The following is a 13,934-nucleotide window of genomic DNA, read 5'->3' as shown; positions in this document are numbered from 1 at the left end:
GGCTTCCATCAAAGTCTATCACATTATAAAGCATGCAAAATTTCTGGGAACATGAATCATCTGCAGAAACCCTTTGTCATTTAAAACAACTAATTGCAATATGAGATTATGTATTTTTATTGGAAAACAAAAATGCTTCATTTCAGTAGAAGTCTGTTGGTGTCTAGTCAGACAAATGCCTTTACCTGAACAGGCCATTCAAACATCTTGGCAACTATATTTTTCTTCTAACTCTTCAAAGAATTCTCTCACAAAACCCACATTTTTCTTCTTTTCAAAACACAGACACATTGCTTATAATAGCTAGAAGCTTCACAGACCAGTATGAGAATATCTAATACAGAATTTGATAGGATGCAGCTTGGATGAGGATAAAAGTCACAGGAATCATTATTGGGGATTCTTCCTCTTTAAATGCAAGAAACTACCTTTGAGCTGCTAACGAAAGATGGAAGAGTTAGACAGTTGACTTAAAGAATGATTCACTCATATTTGCTTTAAGCATTGACTGAAGGCAGTTTTACACTGAAAAGAAGCCAATCTGATTAGCAACGTGTCCTCTATATGCTCAGTTCTATCACTGTTGACATAACACTGCATTTATCAAGCTGGATGACCAGCTTTTGGGAAATTAATCTAACCAAATAGGATATAAATTTAAAATTATAAAATGCAACATGTTCACCACTTCTACAAATGCACACTCTAGACATTTACATAGTAATGCAGTATAGAAGAGTTTAATGTATTATTACTGATCACTTACCACTAAAATATCCAGCGATAAATCCAAACCTTGTAGTACCTTAAGTGTTTTTATAATCTGGAAGGAAACATCAGACTTACTGTTTTAAACAAATACTTGGAAATCGTATTCTGTTTTTCTCATCCTCATTCACATATTTAATCCAAAAATACACAATAGTGTTGAAAGGAACATCCAGTAACTCCTGGAAAATATAAGCACTCCTTTATTGCACATCAGGGCAGTCCATGCTGTGAACCAGTACAGTCCTGTCTACCCCTCAAATTCAGTAACAACAGAAAATACAGTAGATAGTTTGAATTTACTGCTACAGAGATTACAGTAAAAATCAGTAACACAGTAATAGAGGCTACATATATATACCTACTCATCCTGTAGCAGTGGCCCTCATTTGCCACAGAGCCAGTACAAAAGCTGTATTATGCAAAGCCACCAAGCAAAAATCAGCAAGCCTCAGAGTCAGCAGCACTACTCCATCATCCAGGACAAGAAAGGACAACAAGCTGGTGCAAGCCCAGACTGCACAAAATAAGGTTTTGAAAACATAACTGCAATTTGAATTTTAACAAAATAAGCTCAAACTGTTTTCTTTTGCACTGTCAAAGCTTACACCTGTTACCAAACTCAACACTTGTATAAAAGCAGGAAAGATTTTTTTCACATAAAAAATGCTCACCTTTCTGTGAGAAGTAAGAAGTCCTATTTATAAGCAGAGTATAAATTTCAACAGCAATATAACCCAATTTATTTGGCAATGGGTAGCATATAGCACCCCAGAGTCTTGCAGCTAACCACATACAGCAAATTTGTCTTATCTTTCTGTCACTATTTAAGAATGGCGTTCCCATTTTAGTGTTACCACTAAAACACTCCCAACCACACACATTAAGCTGTTATGGAGATGACAGAATTAATGTACAACTGAAATAGCAGCATTTCAGAGGGCTTTCACAAAGTCTGAAATACTAGTCAAGTGTTTCAGATCATTGACACTTCTCAGTGTAACAGCAGGAACACAAAATACACTACCCAGAAATCTTCTGTCAACAAAAGCAGCCATATTAATTTAAATAACGGATGAACTGTCATTTATTGTATTAGATACTGTTTGTGAAATGGCCTTGCAGGAGGTGGAAGAGGTACTAAAAACCAGTAGCAAGCTCAAAGAAACAATATATAAGTTGCACTCCAGGGACATATTGCTCTAAATTTCATTGTTCCTATACTGTATTAGAGTAGTGGAATCCCATACTTGACACTGATCTTCATTGTGTTCAGTGGGCTCTATCTCATGCCTGGCATGCAGCTCTTCTCTAAATCATCCACCCTGAAACAGTGCTTGTGAGTCTAGACTAACACAGTAGAAATGCTTCACAACCTGGGAAAATGTGAGACATACAGAGAGGACCAGAGGTAACAAATCAAATCTCTCCCAAAAAGTTCAGATAGCTACAAAATGGCAGGATACATTTAAAAAAAAAATTAATTTTAAAAAAAGCTTCCTCGCCAAGATTTTAAAATCAGCACAAAAGCTATATGAAGTTCTGCTTATCTTTAAGATAAAACAATCCCCAAGAAAAATACTAATTACTCACAATGTTAACATAGTTTCTAATGCTTGAGATTATCCGTATCAAGTTACTTCACTTTTATTTAATTAGAAGAATATATATCCTCATTGATTTAACTTATTTTGCAATGAAAAAGGAAGTAACCCACTGCTGACACGTTATATGGTGATATTTACCATGTCTAGATAATCAAGCAGTGAAACCCATTTATTTTGCCAGACACAAACCTATTTGTGGAAGAACACTAAGGGATGTTTTCATCAAGATACAGAGAATAGGGGTTTGGAATAGTTTCTCTTGATGGATTTTGGACTAAGTTAACTCATAGAGCCAAGTTTATTTCAGAAGAAAAAATTCAGGAACAAAGCAATTACTATTCATACAACTTCAAACCAACCGGCTAAATTACAAAAGTACCTAGATGACAATCATGCTCAAAAGCAGTCAACACATTTTAATGAAAAACAAAACTTTCAAAGTTTTCTAAACTACAGACCTCACTGCTCATTTTTGTTACTTGAAATGTATATCACATTTGGAAAATTAAGACAAATAACAATGTTTCATTTTAAAAATTAGAAAAAATGGATCAGACACACTGATAAGGTTTTTAGAAGTGATACCAACCACTTAGAAGCAGGGAGGAGCTCAGGCTGCAGGGGAATCAGCAGCTCTGCATATACAGGACTAGTACATGACTGTTCTGAAACTGGACAAAGTAAATGGCTGCATCCAGTCTGCCAGTAGGAATCGCATCTCCAAGTTCCTGGGATTTAGAACCAAACTTACTTACAGTCACAATCAGGAAATAAGCAAATATAATTTGTGGCAAGCATCTGCAGCAGCAGAGAAACTTAGTGTTTATCCTATTTGCTAGAGATCTCCGATTTCTCTACCAAAGACAAAGCACAAATACCAAGCTCCAGTATCTACTGGGCTTTGGAGAAAGGTATACTGTGCACCACAAGATACAGTAAAGTCTGTCACCAAAACCACAGCTTGCTAGAAACACCAACTTTGTTGTCATTATACCTATATACAGTATACCATTATAATTATTGCATAAAATAAGGCAAAATTATGAAGTCTGTTCTGAGCAAGCTTTCAAAAACAAAATAAAGACTGACTATTGAGGGATCTTTCTCTAACCATTTCTTTCACCACAGCATTTGTGGCCTATCTGGCTCTTATCTCCCTGGACTGGATCTGGCAATTTCTTCAGGGAAGACCTTCCATATACACACAATACATATGTAATCCTCCACTGGATTTCAGACTAATTTACCTCACATACCACTATCAGCTATATCCTCATGGAAAAACTCCATCTACTCTAAAAGTGATTGTAATCTTCACAGAAAAAATTTTAAGAAAATTTATCTTCATATACAATTACAGGACTAGTCTACATAATTCCTAAATACTGATTTATAAAGAACAATCAAAACCCTATAGGGCAGGGTTTTTTTTTTTCCCCATAAAATACATTCCAAGAAAAACCAAGACCTAGGTCTTCGTGTAATATAAACAGGCAAAGCCTTATGGACAAACTGAGAGCTGGCACCCACATAGTGGTATGAGACAAAAGCAAAGATGACAGTAGGAACAAAAGCAAGCAAAGATGCAGGGAAGAAGGGAAAGCAAGCTGGAATTTGGGAAGCAGAGACCAATGGTAATAAGTAATGGGAAAGAATGTAAGCAGACAAAATTTTCCAGAGCCAAAACCGAAAGCTAAGTGGTAACAACAGCTGCCAGGTGCACTGGATTTGGTCCTTTCCTACTACACCAGTGTTGCTCCATCATCCTTTATACAAGTGTCATACAGTCTCCTCTTGTTTTCCTGTCTGAGCCTGGAACCTCAGGAAGGATGGAACCCACTAATAGGTTCCCAGACCATCTGTCCTCAGGAGACTGACAGCATTTCTCTACAGTAACTCCTGTTTTCTCTCCTTCCTCGCTCAATAGCAGCGTTTCCCTTTCAAAGAGATCCCTATGATTCTTTAGCTTATTCTCTTCTATAACAAAGCCTGTGAAATTCCATCATGTCAATAACTTCTGGCTGAGCTAGACAACTCATTTAAAAGAGCATCAGGACTTTGAGGAAAACATCTTCGAAAAACCCAACTCTGTCCCAAGCAGATCATCCCTATACCCTCAGCTAAAACGAAAAAAAAAAAAAAAAAAAAAAAAAAAACAAAAAAAAAAAAAACACAACAAAAAACAACCAAGCACAGCTGTTCACTAAAACAATTGCCTAGTTCTGTTTTCAGCTACTAAATCTAATGATCTGTTAATTACACTAAAGGAGCTTTTTTCCAATCATCTTGCACAATACAGAAATAAATGTAAATGCTAATCACACACTTTACCTTGGTTCTTTAGTTTCATTAAGTTATGCTAGCCAGAGCTACAGCCAATCTCTGGCTATCTCATTATCTTTTCAGCTAGGCCAGTGTTGTTTGAAAAAACAGTCCTCAGAACAGAACATAATATTCCTGTAATTGTCCCTCTAATGCCATATAGCAATAATAACATAACCCTGCTAAGCTACCCAAAGATAGCATTTACTCCATAAGCCACTGCACTCTACTGCAATTTCATGCTCAACTGGTAATACATCAGAGCTCCAAATCATTTTCTGAGTCAGTGCTTTCCAAAATACAGTCTCCTATGCTGAATGACCTATATTCATAGCTCCTAGCTGTGACTTTCCACTGAGCCACAGGAAAACATGTGTTGCTCAAATGAATGTAGTCTACCACATGATCAAATTTGGTTTTCCAGAAGGGATTCACTTCATTTGATACAAATTACTTCAGTATGTGTAGCATTTCCCTACAATGTTTGCTGTCTTCTAAATTAAGGAAGTTTCAGCAGCATCATGTCACAAAGAGATGCATAATCACTGTCCTACCCCCCAAAAAAACACCACAAACCCACAACCCAACATTGTTTCCTTATGAGGTCTGGCACTTATTTTTGGCTAGTGCAACTGAAATCACTTTTATGTATTATATCAGGCCCGTGACACTGCTGCTCTAATCAGCATTACACAGAAGCAAGTCAAATGCCTGGAAGCTTGCATACATTCACAACAAGCCAAATACAATTTGAGAGATTTGGTAGAATGTATCTACATAACATCCCATTGAGTGGTATGGATCATGGCACCACCCTTCAATTCTACATCAGGTACATCTTAACATCATGCATCATTCCTTTATGATCAATGTCAGTGAAGGACACTTCACTGACCTTTAACACTAGCACAGTACTTTTTTCCCGTACCTTCCCTAGAACCATAAGCAGCACTCAATAACTGTTCTTTCCTTTGTCAATTCTCTGAAAACTCAGTGGGTAGCTATCAAACCTCATACAGCAAGAAGCTTTTGAAATGGACAACTGATGTTCTGCGTGGGTATCAAAAACTTTCAGCAATATTAAAAAGTCCAAAGACAAATATTATTCTCGGTATGGAAGAGAAGTATTTGACAACAATGCTTGCCAACATACACATCTGTAATATTGATTTGTAATTCTTCTGACAAATTTCTAGAACTCTCCTCTTTGCCTTTAAAGATACTAACCATATAATTTCTCTTATTAGATTCAACTTCTGTTAGGAGTACCTTTCATGACTGCCAATTTACAGCTACCAGTTTGTCACTTTCCCTGCCAGTCCTTAGGCTGTGTTACCCATAAATACTTCTATTTCACTAGACAGTTTTACCAGGGACAGAAGTGCTGCAGCACCACCATTAGCTCCATTTTATGCAGCACCTACTTGCAGCTATGCTACATAAAAACATTGTATCGCCTCCCTTAACGAATCCAAATTAGCCAGAGTTGTTCTGATTTTTCACTTTAGTAGAATGCTTTGAAACTTACTGGTTTGGGATCACTTAAAAACTTATTACCTCTAGAATTGTTTATTTTCTTTTCCTTTGCTACCTCTTGTTCAAATAGCAAATGAACACTAATCCCAAGTACAAATTCAGACACTGCAATAGCTGATTGTTTCTGCAGCATAGGAAGAGATCTTAGGTTCATTGAACTGCAAATTAAAACTTCTGAAACAGCACCTGCACAGATATTTGTATTTTAGACAGATATTGTCTACATCACAGGCATTCAAGAAGATAAGCCATTATTGGCTATGAAAATCAGTATTTCTTCTATATGCATACACACATACTTGGAAAACACACTGTAGACATGATTAATAGCTAAGATTCTCAGCAGCTACCAAATACAATGCCATTTTTACTGCTGCCCCCTGCCTCCAACCACAAACTTGTGTCAAGTTTTAATGCCTTTGAAGCCCATAAAGGTAAAAGCATCCTGTATTTTTCAAAGCAAATGTGACACCCCAGAAAAGAAAAGAAAAGAAAAGAAAAGAAAAGAAAAGAAAAGAAAAGAAAAGAAAAGAAAAGAAAAGAAAAGAAAAGAAAAGAAAAGAAAAGAAAACCACATCACTGTTTCGAATACACCTTCTTCAGTCAAATATAATTTATTATTTCATAAAACGTTGATGTCAATTTGGCACACGCTACTTTGCTTCTATTTCCTCGGGAGTGCCGGCTGCTGCTCAGAGAGCGGGGTGCGCCTTGGTCCCCTCTGCCCCACAGCCCGGGGGTGTCCCCTCTGCGCCTTGGTCCCCTGTGCCCCACAGCCCGGGGGTGTCCCCTCTGCCCCACAGCCCGGGGGTGTCCCCTCTGCGCCTTGGTTCCCTGTGCCCCACAGCCCGGGGGTGTCCCCTCTGCGCCTTGGTCCCCTGTGCCCCACAGCCCGGGGGTGTCCCCTCTGCGCCTTGGTTCCCTGTGCCCCACAGCCCGGGGGTGTCCCCTCTGCGCCTTGGTTCCCTGTGCCCCACAGCCCGGGGGTGTCCCCTCTGCGCCTTGGTCCCCTCTGCCCCACAGCCCGGGGGTGTCCCCTCTGCGCCTTGGTTCCCTGTGCCCCACAGCCCGGGGGTGTCCCCTCTGCGCCTCGGTCCCCTCTGCCCCACAGTCCGGGGGTGTCCCCTCTGCACCTCCGAAGGCCGGTGCAGCCCCAGCCCTGCTCTGATGGCGCTCCCCACTCATCTCTGCCTGCTTCAGGTGTCCCTCAGCTACCCCTCGCAGCTACTGAGCAGCCTGGCCACCCTACAGGGGTTGTTTCGGAAGAACGGCTTAGTCCTCCTTGGACCACGAAGAACAAGGCAGGGCGTGACAGGCCCCGCTCCTCTCTGATGCGTGCCGCTAAAACCAAGCAGAAGCGCCTATTTGGCACAGAAAAGCTCTTATGAACACAGAAATAACAGCCCAGCAGCGGCCGCGTTTGATCCGCGGACCGGGTACCTCCGCGGGCTGCTGCGCAGAGCGCAGCCGCTCCTGCAGCTCCTGCAGCTCCTGCAGCTCCAGCAGCCTCCGCGCAGCGCTCCGCCCCTTCACCGCCATGGCACGGCCGCTGCTCCGCCCTTTCTCCGCCATGGCACCGCCACCGCCGCCACCGCCGCCACTCCGCCCTTTCTCCGCCTTGGCACCGCCGCAGCTCCACCCCTTCTCCGCCTCGGCCTCGGCACCGCCGCCGGGGCTCCGCTGTCGCCGCCCGGCGTTCTTGTGGCCGCGCCCCCTCCGCCATTGGTCGTTCACGGCGGCCGGGCTGGTTGTTCGCTCCCCAGCTACCAGCTGTAGCGGCGCGCACCGCTGCCTTTCTCTGCCCCGCTGGGCCCCATTTGAGCGCACAGTGCGGTACGGAGCAAGCCCAGCGCAGCTGGGGCGAGCCCGCGGAGATGGGGCAGGAGCGGCCTGCCCAGGGAAGGCCACGGCGCTGTGCGCTGTGTCCCTGCCAGGGCGAGCCCGTGGGGGCGGCCGTGCCAGCCGCGGGCGGGCCCTGTGCTGCGTGCGGCAGGTGGGACACGGACAGTGTCACTTGCTGGTGCACATCTGTCCTGTTACATGCAGCAGCCCCGAGGCCCGTGGCGTCCCTGGTGGAAGGGTGCCTGGTGGAAGGGTGCCTGGTGTTGCGGTGGCGAGGCCGAGCCATTCATGAAGCCGCGACTGGCGCCCGCAGGCAGCCCACTGCAGTACTGACTCGGGCTGATTTTTCACTTTAGTAGAATGCTTTGAAACTTACTGGTTTGGGATCACTTAAAAACTTATTACCTCTAGAATTGTTTATTTTCTTTTAAAATAAAAGGGGACATCTTTTTCTTTAGGTCCTGCCTTTTTTGTTTGTTTGGTTGGGGTTTTTTGGGTGGTTTTTTGGGTTGTTTTTGTTTGTTTGTTTGCGCGGGGGTGGTCTGAGCACTTCTGGACCCCACAACTTTCAGCAGGGCTCTCCCATGGATTACCTAAAAGGCTTATGACAAGGAATCAGTCTTTGCGCTGCGCGAACTGCACATCTGAAGCGAGATCTCTGCCATGGAGCTTGCTGGGGCTGAGCATGTGCTTGTAAGACTGCCAAGATGCATGAGTCCCTCCTAAAAATGTGTGTTTGCAGAATTTCCTGTGAAATTCCTATAGATGTAATAATAATAGGTACACAGAACACTTTTCACTCGTTAAAGTGGTGTTTGAAGGAAGTGTTGAAGAAAGTGCATCCAGTCTGAACTACAACGGAATTTTAAGTAGGCAAAAGTCTGGTGTTTGCACGTTAGGATTGCTTCTCTTGCAAAATAGATCTTATTACAGCTTGGCACCCTTTATAACAAATTCATCAGCAGAGAAACCAAAATAGCTGATAGGGCAATACAGTAGGTAGAGCACTCCAGTTGGAAATGGAAAAAATAAATCCAGGTCTGTGGTGCAGACTGTCTCTCCAGTTACCATACTCATGTTTTTATTTTATAGAAATAATTAAGTCATCTTCACAGAATGTAGAGGCTTCGTCAACCCTACCTTAAAATAGGCCATTCACAGCTAGTCACTCTTCTGTTTTCTGGTCCAAATAGTATAACATTGTTTATACAGAGTGGCATTTATGCAGAAGAAATCTTCAGAAGAATTCACCCCACACCAGCATTATGATTAAAGTCATTACTGAGTGGGGAAATTGAGGGTCAGATTGTCATACGGATTATGTGATTGAAGCTGGAATTCTCAGATTTTGTTTGAAAGCCTAATTATCAAACTACTGGATTTCCTGGGATGAGGAAGGCATTCTTGCTGCCCAATTATTCTGAAAAATCATGATTTCAAGACAGCAAAAACAAAATTTAAAATCTCAAAAGTTTTCCTAGAACAAGAAAAATATTTTTAGCCCAGACCTAACTGCAGCATTTTTCATATTGCTTGTCATAACTGTCAAGAGGAAAGAATTCCAAGTTTACTCAGTCCTTCAAAACTGCAGTCAATGCTGATTACTATAAATATTTTTTTGTTTGGCATTGATGCATGACTACTCTTAGGAAGAAGTCAGCTTGACATACACACAAATATTGCTCCAAAAATTGCTCTCACACTGCATGCTCAAGGGGTGTGTTGTACTATCAGCTCTGCTGAAGGCTTGCAAACTCTCTTCTAACCTTTAAGGACCTCCCTATGCCCTACTGCAATGCTTAGTGAGTTTCCAAGGGAAGATTGAAACCAGAAAGAGGAATAGGCTTTGTTTGAGCTCAGGAGAAGAGCCTGGTGAGGATTTCAGAGGATGGATCAATGAGGCTTGACTGCAAAACTAGGCAAGAAAGTGGGAGGAGATGATCAAGTACAGGGGGAGGTCTGAGTGACCCACTGGGGCTGGGTGCCTTGCTGAACACAGTAACTCAGAGCCGTCGCTGTGAAATCAAGCCCTGTGCATTTGTTCCTAACCATGTTGTTTTTACATTAATTCAGCAGCTTAAAAAACCCCTACATTTCTTTTCCACCTCTTTTCTTGAAAAGACTGCAGTTCTCACTGAAATTCAGTATGCTTTCACATTTACCTCCTGTCTGCATAAGGAATTTCACCCTTCCTAAAGGCATTACTGGTGTGATTACCCAATACATTCAGATTAGTGCGTTTGCAGATCCACCTGCAGCTCACGGGGATCCACAGGGAATGCAGAGATCCACCTGCAGGCCGTGGGGGAGGTGTCCACACTGGAGTAGGTGAATGCCTGGAGGAGGCTGTGATCTTGTGGGAGACCCGAATGGAGAGGGAGAGCCCTTGCTTCCAGGCTGGAGCAGCCTGTCCTTGGAGGACTGCACCCTGTGGAAGAGTGACCCACATCGCAGCAGTTTCGGGAGGACTGTCTGCCCGTGGGAGGGACTCACATTGCAGCAGTTTTGGGAGGACTGCTGCTCCTGAGAAGAGAACCATGCCAGAGAAGTTAATGAAGTCCCTACCTCTCCCGTGAGAGGGACTCTTCTCCCTGAGCAGCAGAAGAAAACCTCAGGTGACGAACTGACCAAACCCCCGTGCCCTGTCTTCCTGCGCTGCCGGTGGGAAGGAGGGAGGGACTGGGAAACAGTGTTTTAAGGGTTTGTTTTATTTCTCATTATCCTCCTCTGATTTTGTTAGTAATAAATTCACTTTGCAACTTAAGTTGAGCCTGGTTTGCCCTTGAAATATTTCTCCCGGTCCTTATCTCACTCAGCAAACCTTCGTTATTTTTGTCTTCTCGGGCAAGGTGAGCGAGTGACTCTTGTGGGTGCCTGGCATTTGGCCAGTATCAAACCACGACAAAATAGTAGATGGAGACTCCCTTTTTGAAGGAAATCACAAGGAAAAGGTGAAGGAGGACGGCTACAAATTACTCCTCAGAAGATTATGATTTGACACAAGAAAATTTTTCACAATGATAATACAATCTCCACAGGGAACTAAGTGGTGAACTAAGTGTCCCAAGGTTGGACACTTGTAAGATTTGCCTGAAGAGGGAGCTGGGCCACGTTTTCAAGACAATGCTTTTGCCAAGAAAGGTAGGACCAGGTGATCCTTGGTATTCCTTCCAACCTTGTATTCCGTGATTCTATGAAAAGGAGTCTTTGTCCTTAGTTTTTCGTAGCTGTGACCCTATTTTTCAAAAGGAAAGCTGGTTACCTTGTTGCTGTTAGGAGGGCTGAGCCTTATGTCCCTCTCATCCACTCTCACTTCACACATTTGACTGACTCTAATTTCCTATTCCGTTTTTGCATTCTTACCTCCACCCACACAGCAATGCCCTTTTGTTCAAAATGATAAGTGTTACTTTGCAGCGGTTGTTGTAAAAGCCCATCTGAGCCTGAAGGCAGCCAAATAAATCTGTATGATTAAACGTTGTACAATGCACAGTCAAGAGACAATCTTCCTGTTCTCAGACTTCCACTTCCCGCAGTACTCTTCCCTTCCCACTTGCACTCTTTTGTCTCTCCCATGGGATGAAATTCTCCTGGGATGTGGAGGTTTGGCTTCTTGAAGTTGCCTGGCAAGGATGCGGAGATAAATTATTCCAGTGTATAGTATAACCCCCAAGTCAGGATACACACGAGAGACAGAAGATCAAAGTTCACATCTCTGAAAATGTATCACGATGTGAGCCATAATCTTTGAAAGCTGAGGCAAGTCTTTATGGAAGGAGTGATTTAACTCCACAAAACAGAACATGACTGAATCCCCATCAGCTGGTCTCCTTTCCTCTGCCTGGAGTTAAGCATGGAAAATCTAAGTGTAAAGTGCCAGAATTTCCATGGTGTTTTCTGTGGGTTATTTTAGGTCATAGAATAATAATAATAATAATAATCATTGAATGGGTTTTGATGGGGCCTTCAAAGACCATATAGTTCCAACCCCCCTGCCATGGGACATCTTCTGCTAGACAAAGTTTTTTAAAGTTCCGTCCAACCTGGCCTTGAACACTTCCAGGGATGGGGCATCCACAGCTTCTTTGGGCAACCTGTTCCAGTGCCTCACCACCCTCATCATAAAGTGTCTTCCTTGTGTCCAGTCTAAACCTGTGCCCTTCCCTAACCGTAGGGCTTTTGCACAGGCTCCCAGCTGGGAGCTGAACCCAGTGGTTCACCCTACATTTACCTGAGGCTGACTGCAGTTAACTACAGGTAACTACACTTACCTGACTCCTGCTGTAGTTATTTTCACTTCCCCCTCCCTTTCCTCCCCTGTATCTGTGCATTTGCAGGATCCAGGCTTGTCCTCCTGAATTCCAGTAGCCAGGCAGCCCAGGGAAGCTGAGCTCCTGTGGCTGGGCAGAGGCAGGGAGCAAGGCATGGAGAGGAGGGGTCATTTTAAAGAGCACCCGAGCACAGGCTCCAGTCGAGAGCTCACTGTGACAGTGAAGTGCCTCACTGAAAACCAGTGAGCTGAGACTTAAGTGGCCTCTGATCTTTCTCACTCATTTTTCCCCACTCTTTCTGTGTTCCTCTCTTTCTGTGTTCGCATTTTCCAAGGAAGAGGCATTTTCACGGACAGCTCTGGGACAGTATCTTTCTGAGGAGGGTAAGAGGTTTTTAACTCCTCACTTTGATAGTTTTTAGAAGGTGGCATTTTAAAGCAGGGGGAGGCTGGTTGGTATAATGCATTATTTTGGGACCCCAAGTGTTCTTTGGCATGACTGATACTTAAGCTAGAATAAAGTAGGTAAAAGCAAACAATCATAGAAAACCAAATCGCTCAGGGTTTTCAAAGTTCAGTAACTTCGTTTTATAATAGGATTGTTTGATTTGTTTCAGTAGGTTTGCATGTCCTGTCACTTACAGTGCTTGTACACTGAAAGCTAGCTTGTGAAATTTCTGCTGATGAAAAAGCGTTTCTCAGGAAAAGACTTTGGATAGTGAGCGTTTTTGAACAGAGAGCTTAAAATGTTGTGTTTAAATCAGCTCTGCAATGAGGCAATAAGCATTAAGTGCTACATGTATTAAAAATTTTAAGTTACAGATCTCTAAAAATACTTAGAACAACAATAAGGCTGCCAAAAGAATATGCCCTCACCGACTTTAAAATTGTGACTATTAATATGCAAAGCTAAAACTGTGTGTATAACATACAAAGTTATCCAAAAGTTTTGTTTTGCTTCTTTTCATGCCAACAAATATTTGCGACACTTGCAACATCATCGGGTTTTTGCAACAAAAGTTGTGTTAAACAACCAAGTATACTAAAACACCAGCTATACCTTCAACTGAACCTGTCTTAAAATGGCAAGCTGCTGGGAGGTTGCTATTCTGGGAGGTGACTCTGATAGGTCTCAACAGATGCAGCCCCTGGAATGCAGTCAGAGCGGGGGAGCCGGGCAGCAGCTGACCCCTGTGCTGGCACACTGGCATATCAGGGATCACAGCTCACGTCAGCACAGGCTGACACTGACACTCTGGACACACATGGCCCTCTCCCTCGCCTGCTCTGCACATGGCGGTCACCCAGCAGCAGCAGCAGCAGCAAACTGCTGGTGCTCACAGGCAGTAACCATTCCTTTCTATAATTAAATTACCATTTTGTTACATGCTCTGTGCTTAAGGAAGAAATGATGTGCTGAGATTCTAGACTGAAATATTACTGAAGTCTTTTGATTTAATTATCTACAATAAACTAGTCATTTGATTTATCATTAATTAGCATTTTTTCATGTTCGAGTTTTTATGACTGCAAGGATCACAAAGAAAATTAGCATGTGTAAATTGTTTTAAAATCATAATGGATATACT

The 13,934-nt window shown here is 42.8% G+C and overlaps 1 protein-coding gene across 3 annotated transcripts in view; it reads right to left on the bottom strand.

Annotated features, from left to right (window-relative positions):
- The window catches only part of LOC137470390 (elongin-A-like), a 36,344-nt gene extending 28,557 nt beyond the window's left edge, over window positions 1–7,787 (bottom strand). For 2 of the 3 annotated variants that reach the window (XR_010997032.1, XM_068183656.1), the window contains exons 1-2: window positions 7,674–7,787; window positions 767–823 (exon numbers count right to left, since the gene is read on the bottom strand). Coding sequence is in view for 1 of the 3 variants with exons in the window: in XM_068183656.1 (XP_068039757.1) it covers window positions 767–823; window positions 7,674–7,772 (156 nt within the window). In the remaining 2 variants the exon portion in view is untranslated. Of the gene's footprint in view, window positions 1–766; window positions 824–7,673 lie in introns of those variants that run through there. The other variant, XM_068183657.1, reaches the window with a different exon arrangement.
- Between the last annotated feature and the right edge of the window lie 6,147 nt (window positions 7,788–13,934).

The sequence above is a fragment of the Anomalospiza imberbis genome, chromosome 3, assembly GCF_031753505.1.
Source record: "Anomalospiza imberbis isolate Cuckoo-Finch-1a 21T00152 chromosome 3, ASM3175350v1, whole genome shotgun sequence".
Taxonomy (NCBI): Eukaryota; Metazoa; Chordata; class Aves; order Passeriformes; family Viduidae; genus Anomalospiza; species Anomalospiza imberbis.
The sequence above is the reverse complement of the archived record's forward strand: the minus strand, read 5'-3'. Positions and strand labels throughout refer to the sequence as shown.